The sequence below is a fragment of the Sphaeramia orbicularis genome, chromosome 9, assembly GCF_902148855.1.
Source record: "Sphaeramia orbicularis chromosome 9, fSphaOr1.1, whole genome shotgun sequence".
Classification (NCBI taxonomy): domain Eukaryota; kingdom Metazoa; phylum Chordata; class Actinopteri; order Kurtiformes; family Apogonidae; genus Sphaeramia; species Sphaeramia orbicularis.
The window spans coordinates 25999341-26019106 of NC_043965.1; the positions used below are offsets into that span (position 1 = coordinate 25999341).

Below are 19766 nucleotides of genomic sequence, written 5' to 3' on the forward strand. Positions count from 1 at the left end.
GCAAAATTAAATAATGACAAGAAAAAGTCACCTTTTAGGAGTTTTATTTAAGAAACACTACAGTGATATAAATAATAGTGGTTACAACAGGTCGTCAGTACCTTATGTGATGCTATTTAAGAAAGGCCAAAACGCTCACTGTTGGCGAAATGTCTAAAAATCTACAAATTTATAGTTTCAATTACAAAATAACATAAAATTAGAACCACAGTATGTACATATTTATATGTTTCTTAAAAAACAAAAAAAGAAAAAATCCAGTTCATCTTCACAAAGCAACTTTGTATGGTCATCTTAAGTAATGATGTGTGGCAGCACATCTTATGGTAACTTTAAACAGCCCTAATATGTAAAAAGAGCTTCTGTTCATGTGTTGTTAAAACAAGCACCAGGTTTTTGAACTCAAAAAAAAAAAATCAAAAGGGTTAATTCAACATTTTAGGAAATGAAATAACATCATTACAGTATTGCAGAACTATACTTGTTACTGTCTCGTCAAAAATTAGATCAGTGGTGCCTAGACAATAAAAGCCACAACATTCCTTTGCCTTCTTGTGTCAGACCTTTTCAAGATCCCTGTGTGTTTTGCTTCCTGTACTGCCTTAAATCTCTCTTTTTTTTTCAGACATGTCAATCAGCCACAACGTCAAACACCTTTGTTTTCTTTGCTGCTACGGTGAAGCGATTCCTCTCCTGGGCAAGGACTGATTCTGTGCATTCCACATGTAGCAAACAATTTCAAAGGCAGAATAGCAAAACTGCTGTCACATGGGGACTCATCAAATGTGAACAAAAAGGTCTTGCACAGTACAAAGATGCTCCACCGCTCACAGGAGCAGGACCACAGGAAGGTGCATATTGTTTTTATACACAGTAAACATCAGTAAAACCCTGTGAGTGGGGTTAAGTAAGATAACAATTAGTAACTAACACTTGTTGTCTTGAAATGCGTCTCCTCCACTGTTTCCACTCACATTGCAGTGCACTGGCACTCTCACACTAAACATCCCACACTGGGAGAATTGGTCCAGCTATTGCAGGTCATCCAGTTTCTAAAATGGCTCGGGTTTCATTTTCCTCCATTTGTCTTTCACATGTTAGTGCAGCAGTTGAGAGGGGTCACAGGCTACAGATCATGAAGACACAGGACCTAAGTGCCATTGTCTGTCACGGAGTCTGGAGACGCTGGTGTTGGTGTTGACGGCTGACTTGTACTCTGGGTTGGAGAGCCATCTTTGGGCCAGTGAAGTTGACTTAGACTCTGCTGTAGTTCATCCAGTTCAGCGGGGAGGGGGATCCCCAGCTCCTGGTTGAGGGATAGTGCTTCAAACCAGTCCTCCAGCTTCTGAAAAGGTGGACTGTGAAAGGGGAGGGGGCATAGAGGGCACAAAGAGGGGTTTGAGGTTAAAACCAGACTGACAAGTTTGACAGAAAACATGATGAAGGATTCTGAGAGTGCAGAGGCAGGCAGGTCAAGATGACATATGGCAGGTTTTAGTGGTTTTTTCCACTGTTTATAAAGACTCTTAACATTGTGATGCTTGAGGCTTTTCTTATGTGGCCATTTGGATGAAACACACTGTCACTTGTGAAGAATTTTACAGGATAATTGTGTATTTTTTCTCCACAGATAATATACATCTTTATCATGGACTACTTGTTTCTGTTTTGGCGTTACACTTAATTTTATCAAAAGCGGTTGAATCTATAAAAGCTGCACATAAAAACAGAAAGTAGTGATTTCTAAATGTGCTTTGACTTAAACTGAAGATGATAATAATATATTTAATATTTTCTCTGGCTTATTTCATATGATTTGTAAATAAAAATCCATTCCTCTAATTTAGGTCTACAACTTGTTCCTAAAAAAGATAACTTGTAAACAACAACAAAAAAGTGATCTCGACCTAGAGCCAAATGGAGTGAAGGTCACCAACTGGACTACAAATGGTGAGAAAATGACTGAAAGGTTGAAAAACAATATTTCACAAAGAAAGATAGGAAGTGGTTTTGACAGCTTGCCCTCTACAGGGTAAAACAATAAAAAAGAATCTGGGGGAATTTCTGTGTGTAAAGGGAAACGGAGCGAGCATAAGGTGAATGAACTGTTGTCATGAACTAGAATGCATAGAATACACAATTCCAAATACAACTTTACTGTGAAAAAGGGAGGGCATAGGTTAAGAGTTTCCAGAAACACCTTTACTGCATTATGGAAACCTGCAGTCTGGTATTCATGGTAGTCACAAATTACTGTTGTGCAGTTTCAATAATATACTATTTTGGGATTTACCAGCAATTCTACAAAACGTAAAGTTTACTAGCGAGAAACCAGGTGCTCACCGGTTGTCTGGAGTGAGGTCACAGCAGGCCACAGCCAGTGGAAAGAAAGCTGGTGGACAGTCATCAGGAAGGAACTTTTCCACAAACTTGCCAACATTAAGACCAAAGTCTAAAGTCCTGGGGAGGCATTCTGGGTCTGCGTAGACTTTCCCAATAATCTGGATCATGAGACACCAGAGGTGACCATTAGTCAATTGAAATATTGTACAACACAAACTTCAAGGAATAACTCTACTACACAGTAAATTAACAGTGAGATATTCTTTGTGAGGTATGTTATTAGGATAGGCAGAGACTGGACAAATTCTTAAAGTAGGTAATGGAAAATATTTATGCTCATGTTTCATGTTTTGCTGTGATTGTGTAAGCGTTGTGCAAGTGTGAGCATGAACTGACATATAACTGCATTCATCACAAGGAAATTATATTTGTTATGGTCTTACCTCGCAAAGCACAATTCCAAAGGAGAAAAGATCCACCTTCTCGTCGTAACGTTTCCCTAAAAATACATAAAATAAAAGAGTAAATATACCAACCTGAATTATCTTTTACAGTTCATGTTGGAGACTCTTATGTATGACCTCACTCACCATTTAGCATCTCTGGAGCCATCCAATAAGGGTTTCCCACTACTGTGTACCTCTTCTTTCGGTCTATACGTCTGAACACTCTTTTCTTGGTGGAAGATTTTTCAGGAGGTGGTTTTACTTTCTCCTCTACTATGAGTCGAGAAAGCCCAAAGTCTGCTACGACCACTGTGTTGTCCTGTCGGTAAAAAATAGAGTCAAAGGTTCACTCTGAATCTTATTTGTATTTAATCAACCTATAATGTCTGAAATGTTTATTACAACCATAAGTAAACCTAAAGTTAACAATAACATTTTACAGAAGGTAGGGTTGTACAGTGTAACGTTGCCCTTTAGACCTTTTAAACTCAGCTGATTTTACATTAACTCCTTTTAAACAGAGCCTGACTGCATAATCTTGTAATGTGTAACAGCTTCAGAGTGTGTGTCACCTACCAGTTTAACCAGGCAGTTGTGAGAGTTGAGGTCTCTGTGTATGATACTCATTGAATGCAGATAAGCCTGAAAGAAAGAGGACAGGACATAAAACTGAATGTTATAGAAGATCCTACATTCCTGTTGCCATCAGAATAAACAATACCTTTGTCTGATAGACTGATGATTGTTTAATTTTATTCTTACACAATTTTATTTTTTTAAGAAGATGGAAAATGAGTTTCCCCTGCGAGGTAAATAAAGTTGATCTGTCTGTAAAGTTCACACAAGTGCAAGAAGAGCTTTTGTGCAAAATATAGTATGCAACACACTTCTTCATCCACTGTCACCATCTTTGATCATTCATCTCTGAATGAGAAGTTATCAACTTGTGTTTATCGCTATATCACACATGTGCAATACAAAATGAAACTCTGCAATGCTTCATTTAAATATGCCTTGTATTTGTGTATCTAAAGTACATTGTACACATAGTCAAGCAAAATAAAAAGTGTTACCACTGAACATAGTAGCAGAGTCCTTGCATGAGGACAACTCACCATTCCAGAGGCGATGCTCTTTGCAAAGCTCACTCTTTGCTCCCATGTAAAGGGGTCCTGTTAGTCCAGAGTTATGAAAAAGGGAAAGAGGAATGAATACCGCCTTCTTTTTGAATATATTAAGTAAACAGAAAACTATGATGCATCAGACTATGGAGGCAGGCGTTTGTTATCTTAAAACAAGACCTTTCAACAGAAAAAGCTTCCTACAATGACATTAGACAGAATTAAACCTGCAGATTAAATCTAAACCCATGACATTGTTGTAACACACCAGTGGAAAATCACTCCATTCTCCCTCTTCACACCCACCCAGATGTTGTGCTCACTTGCTCCTTAAAAAAGGTCAGCTGTGGGAGGAGGGGAACACAACTCTTTAAATTACACCTGGGAACACTTTCTACAACTTTTCTCATTCCTCGTCTTGGCCAGTGGACATGCCAAGAAACCAGCCCACCATAGAGTCTATCATTGCAGAGTTTACTCCGGGTCAGCCCCCTCCCACAGGCCTCGGAACTACAAGCAGCTATTTCTGCTGTCACTAAGGCTTGTTTGTGCCTTTCTGTGAAAGAAGAGAGGAAGAGCGTTAAGTGAATCAATGGGTTTAACTCACCGTGTCTCTGATGAAATCCTTCAGAGTGCCTCCCTCGATAAACTCCGTTATCAGATTGAGCCTCTTGTCCTTGTATAGAACACCGATAAACCTTAAAACATGTGGATGATCTAGGCTCCTCATTACCTTGACCTAAGAATTAAGACAAAAAAAAAAGTATACATTTAGGCTTTCAAGCAGAACATTTTTTATGTTTTAGTGTTCACAAGAAATGATAAACAAAAAAAAAAACCTGAAATAAGAGGCTACAAAGAGGTAATTGTTGGAATGTGTCTCGTGCTTTCAGTTATGAGGATAATACATCTCAGCTTCAAGCAGAGGTGGAAGACTCGGCTGTCTATGAGGAAGTGGAGGCCTCCTGTTACAGATTACTAACCTCCTTGAGGAAAGTTTTCTGCGTCTCCTCATCACAACGGATCAGCTCCTTCATTACCATCACCTCTCCTGTGGCTTTATGAGTCACCTGTCAACGAGACAAAAGCAACTGATATGTATGACATATGTCACAACAGAAGAATAGATATGTACAAATATCAAATACAAGCTGAACAATCAATTACAGTTGGAGGCTGACCTTGATGGCCTGTCCAAAGAAGCCTTTTCCCAAGATTTCACCGTGGATGAGATCACATGGCCTAAATATACGGTGAGAGCAGCTACTGGAGGATCTTAATGACTCAGAACGTCCAATGTCTCGTGAAATAAAAGCCTGTTCCTTAGGAGAATTCGGCCCCGGAGACTTGCATATGCTGTTACTGCGTCTGGAAAAGAGTTTGCATAATTGATTAAAAACGATAAAAACTGTGTGTGCTGTACTTCCCACGTTTCTCTGCTTCCTTTTAACATACCTTAACGATCGCCTCTTGAGTGTGCCATCATCAACCACATCAGTTCTCTCCAGGACCGCATTAGAGGGGGAGGACAGGCGCATGCGGGAGGTCGCTGGGACTCCTAGCCTCTGTGGAGATCCCAGTCTGAGACGGTCCAAACGCTGCCTGACTGGATCATACTCTATAAGCAGCTGCAGTGTGTGACTGGTGCGGTGAATCAGATCGTCCACCTAAACATAAGGGAAAAGTGAAGAAAGTTTTAAAGGATAAACGGTCGGTATTACCGTTTAAAAAGAAAAAAAAAAAATACGAATCACAAATATGTGGACATGTGAGGATGCTGAACAAAATTTTGTTAGATAAAAACAGAAACTCTTAAATCAAACAATGGTTTATCAAAGCCAAAATCAGAGAAGCTAATGTTAAGTTTGTCTGTCACAGAGACACAGCAGAAGACTACGACTGGATACCAAGACAGTGAGACTCAAAAATAATTAAAGGCATGACTGCAGCAAAAGTAATGAACCTGAAATCAACGGTTCATTGAACATTTGAGTTGCAATGCTAAAACAGAACAACAGGGAAACAGGATAGGTGTGGACTGAATTAAAACAATCAAAAGCAAAAATGAAATGGAAGGCATGCAATGGTGTGAGGGTGAGGTTGTGGGAATGAGCCTATAAGTGCTGCCATTCCACATACCATCCTCTCTGGGTTGAGGAATGTATTAAAGGTGAAGGAATGTGAGGAATGCCAAAATCACATTTGCATTTGTCATATACTATATATATAAAAGTCTATAAAGTATACTTAAGTAAATGTATCAGCTCTTAACAGGAATTTACTTCCTCAAAACAGTTGTTCAAAAGTACATTAATGAAATAATTATTTCTGTTAGTCCACTCTATGGCCATTAGAGATGTGCACAAAGGATAAAACCTACCTCCTCCTCCATAAGTGTTCCCACTGGGAGGCCATTGATCTCCAGGATCCTGTCCCCAACATGGATGGCATTCCGCACCTCTGGACTAATAAGCATTCCTCTGACCCTGGTGACAACACAGTTAAAAAATTTACATGTTAACTGTGAATGTACGTGATTAAGAAAAACTGTGTCTCTCTGCTAATGTGCTACTGAACACAGCTCAAACAGTGTTGCTTCATCTATCAATAAACACAGATTTGTTGTGGCGACACACTTAAATGCAATAAGTGTGTTATTAAATAAACCTATAATCAGTTGCGTAAGGCGTTGCTCATCCTACCCCTGCATGAGAGTGAGACAGGTACGGAGATAAGCCTGTGTCAAGTGCCACTTACTCTTTGACTTGAACGCTGACGGAGCCGCTGACGTCCCTCAGTACAGATACCGAGAAGCCTCTCTTGCCGTTGGCTGCAGAAGGCATTGAGACGAGGGTCACTGTGTGGGGCACGGAGTCGAGGATTGAGTCATGGGATCGTTTTTCCAACATGGGCGTGAGGACCACCTGCTTGTAGCACTTCCCACTACACACAACAAGAAGAGAGTGTGAATCATAACGTGTGGACTTGCACTTGTGTGCAATTTACTCTTCAAAAGGTGCAAAAATCAAAAGGCTGATGACACTTGACATATGAGCATTAAGTTCAGGACAATGATGCATGTCCTACAAATACCACTGTCAAATAAAAATAAACGCATTTCATACAAGACTAAGAACTTCCTGACCTTTTCTTACATAATCTAATCAGCCTGCATATTAAAGCTGTTGTTTTAAGTAGAAAAATATTGTTCTACTGTTAACTGCTTCCTGCATGTGTTTCCAACTTCTCCCAACTTTACTGAAAGCAGTGTTAAAAATTCTTGACTTACCAGTAGAGTTTCGACCGCTCAACTAAGGCGTAGGTATCCCTGTCTTCAATCACCACCTTGCAGCTCAGACATACAAAGCATTCAGGGTGATACTTGTGTTCCCCAGCCACCTGAAAGCACACACAAAATATCCTGATGTTCACTCCCACGATATGAAGCAGAAAGGAGGAGTATGTTGATGGTGCGGTGGCTGTCCTCTTCTGAGGTTCTGTACCCGTCAGATATGAGTGTGTAATGCTCTGGGTTGCGTGCTGCCCTCCTCCCACTGTGAGCAGTGACACAGTGGTAACACCTGCTTCCCTCTCAGCCTGTCTGGAATCAGCTATGATGTCATCTCACTCTGCAGGTCTCAGCCATTGACGTTCACGAGTTCAACCTCCTGAACCAGCTCACAGCCTGTCATAGACTTTCTCTCTCATTAACGTGGCCTGTCCTGACTGATTTCCCTTTCTGTACTCCCACCCCATCTTGTTTACTGTCCTCTCACACAAGATGAGATAATGTGTCTGTCCCGTACAAACATTAGGAGCTGATCACAGTTTAACGCTCTATTATGAAATCAACATTGCCAGATTTTGGCATGTGCGTATGGAGGTACAGGCAAGAACAACGCACAGCAAGTGAATAAAACATTACAGGAAGACTTTAAGGTTATGCAAATCTGTTTTTTGCTTATATGTAATGCCTGTTTTTTTCATGCGAATTTGAATGGCAGAAATCACATGGGCTTCAAAACAGATAAATGGCTCTAAATACTATAGATATGAATACAAGGCTGATATATGCAGTGAAACCTTTTATCAGTCATGTCAGAATTAATGCAACTTTTACACCACTCTAGATCAAGTCATATTCTGTATTCTGTACAAACACAGAAGACAGTTGTGATTTGGGATGACACTACTGTAAAGGCAAGATTTGGCTGAAAAGGGACTGCATGTCAGAGAAAAGTTAGAGCCTTCAAGCCAAGTTTAAAGAGGCTTAAGACTCAAACCAAGCATGCTGTGCAGGATGTCTGTCTTTACTATTATTCTCTAGTGTATGTGAGTCATTTCGGGGTTGACCAGTTCACACTGGAATCTAACATAGACCACATTGCAAAAATAACAGGAACAGCCAAACAAAATCTGATCTAAGCTGTAAAGATAAATTGAGCTGTAAAGTTTGCAGTGTGAACATAAAATGAGGTGATGATCACTTTGAAACCCAAAATATAAGTTGAGTTACTCACAATTTAAGCTCAGCGGATGCAAAACGCAGTTTTAGCCACATTTCCCACAGCTCTGAGTCAGTGCTGGGAAAGGACTCCCTACTGCTACAAAGAGATTAGAGTGATGTCAGTCACTGTGACATATCGGTCTGTCTGTCTGTCTGTCTGTGACTCCCCAACTCCAGGCCAAGAACCACAGTCATAACCTGCCTCAGGCTTTAACAGTATCACTGAGCCATGCAGAGTCGACAAAATAAGGTCAAAGTGAGGAAAGATCTCATATTTTAGACTTAATACTAGGCAGTAATATGCACCAGATGCACCAGAAATATTCTTTGCAGCATCCTCAAATACAGTAGCCATTTTTAGTCAATCGATAATCTAACAAACAAATGAAAACAGGACAAAAACAATAGTGTTCTGGACTTGAATGCCTAACAAGCTCCAGCAGCTCTGCATGACCCTCCTCTGCCCCTGGACCACAATGATTCTCTTTCTTGCGACGAGGCTGCAGTGCTAATTAAGCTTTGCCAAAAACACTTGGCTACACTGAAAGATGAAGCAGGATGCCAATACTAAATAGAAGAGTCCATTATGTGTGTTTCTTGGTGGCAGAAACTTCAGACTGACTCCATGTTGGACAAGTTATGGCAACTGACCCCACGGTTGTGATCAGCAAGTGTTGGTGTCACCTGAATTTCATGTTTCAACTTGGAAATCTGGATCAAAATCAATCTCCTCAGATTTATATAGGAGCACCCATGGGTACTTTCCCAGTGAGCTTCAAGGCATTATGATTTGGTTGTGACATACATTTTGTAATTTGACTGAAATCCAATTTACTTTTCAGAAATTTCACAAAACTGGTGATTATCTTGTCATGATTCTTTTCACTGCAGTGGTAAAACTTTCATCAAGATACTCAAGATGTGCAATGAAACTGAAAACAGAGACAAGCTCGCTCAGGTCGCCATAAACCAACAGAGTGTGAAAGAATGGTATTTGCAAACAAGAACAAACAGGTAGGAATGCAACAACAGATCTCTAAAAACAGTGCAGTTAGTAGGAGATACAGAGCCATCCTACCACAGCGGACTGAAAATGACCAAAAAAAAACAGCCTCCAAACCCCCCTCATGTTCAACCATCTTTCCAACACTACTGCTAGATTCCTACTGTACTAGAGGTGAACTGTAGAGAACAGCATGGGGCCTCAAGAAGGGGAAACTCATTCACAAGTTTGGCCTCGGATCCAAATGCTATGTAAAGTATCACTCATCTGTAGATGTAATTCCCACAAAAGAAGGCCCCCTGGCCTTTAATGCATGTTAGTATTAATCTTAGTGGTGGGGACAAACGGGAACACAGACAGCACTGACACGCTCTGTGGGCAGTCTGGTATTATTTAAGTAGAGGGGGAAAGTTTTGGCGATTGTTGTAAGATCATGGCTAGGCACACTTTCAAAGCATTGTCAAGAACATGTAGTAACAGTGGTGTAATACTCTTGACTCGGTGTTAGTCAGTGTTCGATTTTATTACACCACAGCCTGAAAGAATCACAAAGCAGAAGAAAAAAAAAGCTGTAATGCTCATTATAGAGGAATAACCAAAACAGAAGCATATGGAGGGGTATTAGTCACATTAAAAGCAACAGAGGCTGGGGTATCTTCTATTTTCTTCTAAGGAATGAGTCAGTTTTCAAAAAGGTTAGCTACTTTTCCCATAATGCATCTTCATACCTGTTTCCTCCAAGTAGGTCCCCAAGTAATTCAATGTGAATCCAACTGGCTTAAAATTAACATTTCTCCATTAAATATATAAAAATACTAATCCCGTATGATGGATTTGTGTTGAATTGTTTACTTATGTTCAGACCATGTTCAAATCTAGAGAAATCTGTTGTTTTACTAAGTGTAATGTTAACTTTTTACTAAGTGTAATGTTAACTTCAGCATTACTGCAAAAAACATTTCTGTATGATTTCTATATATGGCAGCATTTTCAACTGCTAATGTGGTGTTCCCATGATCCCCTGCAACTTTATCTACTACTATATATTTTGTGTTTCATTGATAGACTCCACAGCAGCGGAAATGAAAAGTTGTGGTGTTTGAATTGGATATTTTCTTCGAAGACCTGGACACAAAGATTCCCAGAACTTAACTGACAACAAAATAAGAAACATGAAGCTGAAAGTATGAAGAGCTTATTATATTTAATCAAGTTATTTCACCATGGTCTCAAAATCTGGATGAACATATCAAAGTGTTTTTGACAGACTCACCATTGCAGGTCCAGTCATGAGCAGAGAGCAGCCGTGACAGAGCTCTCCGAACTTCTCCCAGTAGTGTTTGCGACAGTAGAGCTTTCCATCCTTTTCATAGTACCAATTTGTCAGGTGGTCACAGCACACAGAACACCTGCAAGGATAACAGCAGTTAACAGGGACTTTTTCAGCTGTAAAGCAATTGCCTTGAGCATTTCATGGTAGAGATTCAGAGGCCTGGAGCATGACCTGAAAGACCTGTCGATACTTTCAAAGGCATGCAGTTGATGCATGAAAGAAACTCATGAAGCATTAGAATAATGTGAGTTTCAGGTCTGTGTTTTATACACAATAGTCAACACAATCTCCAGCAAATTCTCAAAAACACAACAATTTTATGTTTTACTCCTTGTAATATGCAATAAATATATTTATCTGTCCACCATTTTTGCTGAAATTAAAGGGGAAATAAAAAATATTCAGTGTTTTTATTCTGTAAAAGACTTTACCAGTATTTTATCTGATATGTGAATGGTAAGATTCCAGTATCAGTTAGCCTTTGTACACTTAAAAACTATACCTCACATTCGATATAGCACTAAAATGGGTTATGAGAAAAGATGTACTGAGTAGAAACCATCAATCAAACTGGTGAACAAACAGCTTTCAACTAGGATAACATAGGAGAGGAACATTAGCTGGGGGCAAATTCCCAACAATGACAACATGTACTTTTCTCTCCGTGCAATAAGGTGAGAGGGACAGTAAATACCTCTGTACTGGGTCTTGTTATGTGCACTATTATTTGTGCTGTGTTTCAGAACAAAAAGGAACAAAGAGCTCCAAGAACTGTTCCACTTTAAAAAAGGAAAGTTTAGCGAGCCTTTGCAGATGGTGCATAAAAAGAACGTTTGGTGCTTTCTATCTGCAAACCAACACCAAAGGCCTCCACAATACTTTGCCAATTTCCAGCACCATAATAGGATACAGTTGTTAAAATGTGAAAAATAAGGCACCACTTTGACAAAAACTATGTACTTAAGACAAAGCTCTGCAGGGGTAAAATCCTCACATCTGTAAGCTGCTGAATTTACAGTTTTTAGTTAAACCTTTTGTTCAGTTTTGTACAGTGTCTTATCTAGGTTAATGTAAATATAAAAGCATTGGGTCAAAGGTGCACACCATGGGACCTTGGTCACATGGCTTTATCCTCCGTCTCCACCAGACCGTTTCAGCAGTCAGTCTGCTGAAAGTAAGGTAACTAGTATGTCTGTAAAAAATGGACACTTTGTACTAGATGGTTATAATATTAATTAAAACACATTAAATGCTCACTATAATAACGCTCCAGCTGAGGGAACTGTTATGACTTCGGGACAAAATGTTCCGAGGGAGGAATGCTAAAGTTGCCAGCAGCCTGGGAAGAACCTGCAGGCAACGAGTGTTCCTTGAACAAGCTCCACTGGTTATGCAAAATGGTGTCAGCAAGTTTGACTACAAAATTTTAATTCCGACTGATGCACTCCGTCAGAGATTAGGTTACTAAAAAGTCTGCAGTCCTGTCTTTTGTCCTCTGCATTCAGACTTTCAGCACATGCTCCATGAGTTCCTCAGATTTTTTGTTTTCACCTTTTTCACCAAGTAATTTGAGAGGGAATGCAGGCTCTGAACTGTTATTTAGGTGATTTGTGGCCACTGGTGCAAACAGAGAAACAATCACATATCATACCTGTTTAAACATTGTGATGCTGGTGAATGGGTTAAATTATTTACAGCACTAATTATTCCTTGACTCCAGTTTCAGAATAGAGAGAATTACAATAACAAAGATACACTGGACTGGCCTGACTACTTTTCCATTCATGTTCAATCTTTACTGATGTCTTTGTTGACTCTTGAGCTCATTCAATGTTTGCATTTGTGCCCCTTACAATATTAAGAATATCCAGTGTAACTTTAAAGTACGAATGTGGTTTTATTTAATCTAAGGTTTCTGGTGGACTCTTCTGACAACGACCTCTGTTTGAGCCCAATACATCATGCTGCTCTCTGTACTGCAGGTAGACTTGATCCACGTTTATTGACTTTGGCAGAGATTCCAGATATTTCAGAGTTTTCTGGCTTTACTTAAGAGGGAACCGTCTAACAGAGAGAAGACCACATGTTAATGTCTCCATTGTGGAAAGCCCAGTGCAAAGCAGACAAAACACTGCTTTAAAGGCTGTTTGCTGAGCATCAAGTGGCATCCATGATGATGTCCTCCTGAGGAATAATGTGAGGAAACTAAACAGCCTGTTTATATGAGATAAAGGGCAACAAATCTAAAGAATGAACATGAAGACGACACAATAATGAGTCCAGTCTGATTCATCACACAGATATGATGAAGGGAAGTGGTGCTACAAGTTTGCTGATGTAAACACTGCATTAGTAAACATAAATGTGCTGCTCTGATCACAGCTGGACTAAGGCCACACATCAAACGGTAGTTTCTATTTATGAGTTTATCTGAAAAGTAACAGTCCAGCCCAACTAAGACACTGACCACAGATGTAAAAGTGCTGCTCTTTAACTACAAAACCCTTTTCTTTAACATGTAAATTAACATTCCTATTTACAAAAAAAAACAACAACACACAACTATTTCAAATGCTACATTACAAAGAATATTCTTTACAGTAGTATTCATCGAGATAGTAGACTCATACAGATTGGAGGAAATCTCAGTATGAATATTGTGCAGCAATACCAAAGCAGCTATTTAGTCTCATCAGATAAAGCAACAAATCAACAAGGATGACAAAAACTAGAAGGTGGAGATTTTCAACTGGCATGTATGACAGGCAATATCTTCAGGTGTGGCTAAAAAAACAGAAACTTCCACTTAACCCACTTCATTCTCAACAAAAAAAACATTCCTAGACAAAACCACCTGATAAACAATAATTACTGTCCATTATTCCACTATAATAAATCAAGATAAATGTGATTTAAGTGTACTTATGAAAACACCTGACTTCCCTCTGTCCATCATAGTAGTGAACGGGGCGGGCACCCTGAAATCAGGTGGTTCTTCAATGAACAATGCAATGGTCCTGTCTGCACAAACACTAAAAAGTAAACATTACTCATTTCCTTAAATCCACATTCCTGCTGGAGTGTATTACTTTGTTGGCGTAGAGATGGTAAGAGAGGAACTTTAATAGTGGCCTTAAAGACGTACAGAGGGAGTGTTTGACCTTTCATGGGTTCTTATCACAGGGCGTGTTTAAATGTTCTTCCTAACAATCTTAAACGAAAGCAGCGGCCAAGGTGTTTGCGTTTTAATTCACAGCTTCACAAGGACAGAAATGGCTGTAATAGAAACAGTCAAAGAAACAAGTTACCTCAGAATTTAAGTCAGCACATGCATATCATTTAGAACAAATCTAGTCACAGCAGACAAATAATATCATTTTCAATGAAATTATTGTATTAATCAATCTGTTAATCACTTTGTCCATAAAATAGCAAAATTATTTCAACATCTTAAGTGGAAAATTCAAGTGATTTGTTTGACTCGATCAGTTTATTAGTTTGTGACAATAAAAATTTAACCTCTGTGAAAATTAAAAGCTAAAACCAGTGAATATTAAGACTTTTTTCTGTGAAGTACCTTCTAAGTTAATTGGTGACTGTGCTTCATTTGATCAGAAATATACAGCCTGCAAAACAGAAAAATTTATTCAAAAGATCAAGTCCTTAAAAGTCTAAGTATGGATTCAGTTGATAACCTCCCGTATGTGCCAGTTAAAAAAGTCTGTGGTTTTGTCTTTTGTGCTCAGTCAGACTTTCAGCACATGCTCCAAGAGTTCCTCTGCTTTTTTGTGATATGATCAATGACACTGGGTCTGACCAAAACCATCATATATATAATAACTGTCTACATGTTGTGTTTGCAAATCATTTCTTTGACCCTCAGATAAAATATAATAAGAGTAGATTGAAAAGACCAGAGTCTATGCCCTATTATGTCATGCAAAAAATAAAACTGAATGTCTTAATATGATGCTAACTGCATAGATATCTTCCAGTCAGCAAAACATAGGAAAAAGGAAATATCCTGTTTTCCTTCAGTGAAAAAAAAACAAGTCTGGGACAGTGGGCTCACATCTCTGAATCGTTGTCTAGGAATGTAGAACACAGCACAGTTGAACGTGCCGATACCTATAGGCCTCAAAAACACTGCCAGGTTTACTGGAACAAGAATGACGTCACGTTGTAAGAATGTTACACAAGGTGGAGGTACACAGAGGGCAAAGTGGCAGCATGTGGACAATAAACAATAGGAGCAGCACAGGGGGTATCACATTAACAAAGGATGTTTTATTTTTGTTTGACAACTTCCTTCTTCAAGTGTACAGAGGGTTACCTCTTTGAGCAGAATTACTGGCTCACACATACACAAGTGTGTTTTGGATGAGTATTATTGCAGTAGCAGTGATACTTTGACCCTTGTAATGAAAAGGACAATTTTGGAGTTGAAAGCCAGACCTCAGGGGACGAACTTCGGCCCATTTGGACAAGTGACAATGAAAATAATAAAACACACATTTAAAACTAATGAGGTTTCAGACAAAGATGACGCTATGAAATAGGTTGCCAAAAATGTGAGGGAGTAAAAAAATACAGACACGGGGGGGAGGATCGATTGTGAGTAATGTCGCTGTGTCAGGAGCTCTGCCTCTGAAATGATACTGCGTGTATTATTAAGTCAGAGTGATCTCCAGGGTTATGTAAGGACACTTCAGTGTTTCTGACTGACTCCTACAAATGCAGAGCCAAAGTTAAGCCATAGTTAAATCTGTTCTATTCTTACAGCTTTTTGTACACGCCAGACATCCTCTAAAGCCAAAGTCCAATCATAAAAATCAATGGTTTGTTGGATATTTTCAATTGTATGTGGCCTCTGCTCAGCTTCACACAAACGCATTCACAGACCCAGGCCTTCAGTTCTTAATCCTTTTTTACTGTGACTAAATGTATGAAGATACAGCCTCAGTGTAAGTTCATGACAACTTGACCAGATCCAGGTTAATGAAGGGGCAATAACTTTCAGTTTCCTTTTTTTTAAATAATGAATCTGTGTAATCTCATCTAACAGTGGTAACTGGTGAATCTTTCAATCAAACCAAGGGGAAACCCCCTAGTGTTTTATAGCCTCGGTATGTGCAGTATGTGGTTTATTACCACACACTGAGATTTGACACTATTGGGCAGTGACCTGTGAAACTGTGTGCACATCAAGTCTAGCGTGGCAATCATTAAGCTTCGGGGTAAAGTCCTACAGGATAACTGGACCTTTTCACTGACCAATCCAAATTTAAGGATCTGTGGCGTCCCCACGCAGACATGTGAGCTGTGACCGGAGCCACTGGCAGGAATGACATCCTACATGGTGCATTTTGTGCAGAGAGGCACAAGAACAATGCCGAATTGTTAACAAAAGATCTAAACCAGTGTTTAGGCTACAAGACAGAAGCTTCTGGGATTACACATAAGGCCAATTGTAAGTACATGCAAACAGAAAAAGCAAGTATGTTAACGAACAGAAAATAAACTGTGCCCCCCTTCTCTCTCCATGCAACCCAACTAAGCATTCACTCATGGGATTTTGGAGAAAAAAAAAAAAAAAAAAAGTTGTGCTCACAGTACAAGAGGGTCACTGCAGTCATGTGTAAAATAACAAACTGAAGTCTTACTGAAAGCAGGCGTTGTGCCAGGTGTCCTGGAAGACTTTCATGTGAAACGAGTCTTGAATTCTTTCTCCACAGCCCGAACAGTAACAACCATCTGTACCTGAAAGAAACCACGGAATATTCACTTCAAAACAACACTGGACCCAACTCATTAAAGGTCCGAATACAGCATTTGTCTGAGGGAAAGTGTGGTATATCAGGTTTGTTCGACGGCACAAAAACTGCATAAAAGTCAAGTATTTAACTTGCAGCTGTGTAAAATGACGGTACTACTGCACTTTCCCTCACGGAAACCATCTAACTTGTTCTCAGGGTAAAGTTACAGTCGAAAATCTCTTACCTACTGGTTCCTCCATCTACTTTCTGGGGGTTTCGTCGATAATCAGATCCTTCTACTTTTTCATACTGAGGCAGGAGCCGAGATGCGCTGCTTCACACTTTCCTCCCCGTCGTCCACCCAGGACTCTGGAACTCTGAATAGGACCAGGAAAAAACACACAAATCCCTGTAATACTCCTCTGAAAAGAGTAACCCAACTCCTCCTGGACGGGGCTGCTTTCTTGCCGCTGGCAGTGACGTAATGCAGGCTACACATTCCTGTACGGAGAGCGGAAGGACTCCAGCGGCAGCACCTGGAAGAGGGAGACAGCCGAGGTCCGCAAACCGCAACACAACGACGGTAGCGCCATCTGCTGGACAGAGTACTGTAACGCACATGAGTCTGTGGACGAGGAGGAGAAAGGGTGCACCAAAAAATATGAACAATAATAAATAAATAAATAAAAACATACTGTGTAAGACTTTTTATGCAGTTTTCATTATTTTATTTTATTTTATTTTATTTTATTTTATTTTGTTTTATTTTATTTTATTTTAGAATTTTGGCTGTCTTCATATATAAGGCGTGAATTTTGGCAAGATTGTGTATTTTATCTTCTTATTTCCAGATCCGCTCCTGCAGTAAGTCAAAAATACAGTGGTGGAAAAAGTTTTCTTACACCCTTAAAATTTTACATAATCTCAAATATTATCATAACGTGTTTCTGGAAAAAATCTTTTTTGTGTTTCAAAAGATGTGGCTGCATCAGACAGACAAACAAATGCAAATGTGTTTTGTTGTTGTTTTCTTAAGAAAAAAATAATACAAAATTCTTGACAGTTTCAACATGTCATGCCCTTAATGTGTTTCAAGGGGCATTAGCTAGCTGAAACATCCGGTTTTTACCTTAATGTGGTGGCTCTCAAACTTTTTACAGTGGAGTACCCCCTGAAATATATGTATATTTTTAGCCAAGTACCCCCAACCCTCACCTCAGCCTTGCTGATAAAAAAAAATGAGGCAAAATTTGTTCCTGTGCCAAAGGTGTCTGTTTATATTTTCAAAACTTTGTAAACAAACAACATATAGTTTACTGTAATATATAAAAAAAACTATTTTTTTTTAAGTTAGTTTTGTCTGCAAAATATAAACAGAAAAGTTCCCTCTTTCATTGAAAAGAAAAATAAATAAATTGGTCATTATTTAATAAATGAACCTTTCATCAACAAAAAATTATTCCTTATTTACTCAAATAAACTCATTTTAAATAATATAAAATAGAAATGTTCTTAAAATGTTACCAAAGCTCAAACAAGATGATTGACAATAAAACTATGAATGTATTTATTATGTTTTATATTTCAGCATTAATTCCCATTATTTATTTTGTAATCGGTACATGATGACTTATTTAATGTATTTTTCCCCAAAAAATGTTAAGTACCCCTGGGCTTCTTCCAAGTACCCGTGGGGGTATATGTACCCCACTTTGGGAACCCCTGCCTTAATGGAACAGTGCACAGGCAGAAGTCAGCATGTGGGTTTTGAGAATGGCCCAATACTTGGCAGAATTCAATGACCTAACAATGATTCTTTATGCAATATATCACAAATGTCCAAAAACTTTTCCACCACTGTACAGTGTGTATGTGAAAGTTACATACATACTGTTCAACACAAAAAAATATGCCATTGAAACCCATTCAATCTACAATTTTTGATCTGCTTCCATTAAAGCATGATGCATGCATTTTATTATAACTGAGTATCGTTCTGGGCTTTTGCCTTGAAATTAATAATTTTTACTACTGTCTACCAGATAGACAGACAGATTTTAATCATTAAGGTTTAACCTTGAGAAACGCATGTGTGTAAATGGGTGTAATAATTCAACAGACAAATTAACTTTACACACAGCATATTGAAAATAATTTTTTCCCCCTTTTTTTAATCTAAAAAACATGGTGGCATCATTACAAAAACCTGCCATTTATACATCTACATCACCTACATCTGACCTAATTGTCAATCATTGGGCCAGATGAAATATAATATTAATGTGTGATTTTTTATTGCTACCTTATGAAAAGAATATTTGTTATTCTATAGCAGTATAAGTGTGACTAATATTAGGATTTATATTAGTTGTTTTAGCAATGTCACATACAAAGGCATTTCTCAGTTTCTGTATCAAGATCTATACAACCAGAATATACAGGAAATATGTAAATAATATTAAACATCAAAAATTAAATTGATTAAAAATATGAATATTATAGAAACTGTGCTGTGGTAAATATGATCTGAACATATAAGAAGAAGGTACAAGTCCAAGTCTGATTCTGGGACGTTCTGAAGAAAGGTTAGTAAAATATACCACAAGATTATTTCAGAAAATGTCCATACAGTCAACCTAAGAAAGTTCCAGATGTACTAAATGTGGAAGGACACTGAGTTTCGCCTGCTGAAGCCATTTGGCTCTGCTTTATTTTGTGTTTTTAATATTGTGGACACTTTCCGTTCATTTTTCCATTGTAGCTTAATAAAGAAACTGAGAAATAAATACATAAATCCACTAAAACCCAGCACAGAACAAAGCTAAAGCTGGTCCAAGACTTTTGCACAGCATTGTACATCAACTACTAAAATGGTTAATGTGTTTTCTGTCCGGAGTGATAAGTGAATCACTAAATTATTTTTTATATTGTGTTGAACCTTTAAACCTTTAGTACTTGTTTTTGGAGAAACACAAAATCTGCGGCTTCTCATAATATCAACATTCTCCCTAGAACTAAGCACAATAAGCTTTCCTTGTATCTATGTAGACCACTTTACCTCACTCAATACTAGTGTTTGGTCATTTCCTTCAGGCTGCAAACAGTTCCCTTTTTTCTATTGTAATCCCTATTTTGAAGCCTTGAGACCCGGACCTTTAGTAATTTAGAAATGTTTCAAAATATCCATTGCCAGATCTATGTTTTGGCAGACATGTGAGGTCTGTCTACACAACTATTCCCCTAATATAAGATAGTTA

The 19766-nt window shown here is 38.6% G+C and overlaps 1 protein-coding gene across 1 annotated transcript; it reads right to left on the bottom strand.

The window, feature by feature from the left end:
• Positions 1 to 27: 27 nt before the first annotated feature.
• limk2 (LIM domain kinase 2) lies at positions 28 to 17011 on the bottom strand. The gene is made up of 16 exons (XM_030144433.1): positions 16754 to 17011; positions 16417 to 16513; positions 10694 to 10829; positions 7200 to 7309; positions 6668 to 6853; positions 6291 to 6396; positions 5366 to 5577; positions 5092 to 5278; positions 4894 to 4980; positions 4518 to 4649; positions 3905 to 3961; positions 3366 to 3431; positions 2934 to 3108; positions 2787 to 2842; positions 2344 to 2501; positions 28 to 1358 (listed from the first exon to the last, which is right to left on the bottom strand). The coding sequence occupies exons 1-16, from the start codon at positions 16767 to 16769 to the stop codon at positions 1151 to 1153; spliced, it is 1989 nt and encodes a 662-aa protein (XP_030000293.1). The 5' UTR covers positions 16770 to 17011; the 3' UTR covers positions 28 to 1150.
• Positions 17012 to 19766: the final 2755 nt, after the last annotated feature.

Coding starts and splice junctions, on each gene's coding strand:
- limk2 (XM_030144433.1), bottom strand. Junction 7,310..10,693: donor TCATGACTGGACCTGCAATG/GTGAGTCTGTCA, acceptor GTGTGCTTTCAG/GTGGCTGGGGAACACAAGTA. Junction 3,432..3,904: donor AGAGCATCGCCTCTGGAATG/GTGAGTTGTCCT, acceptor TCTTTCTTTCAG/GCTTATCTGCATTCAATGAG.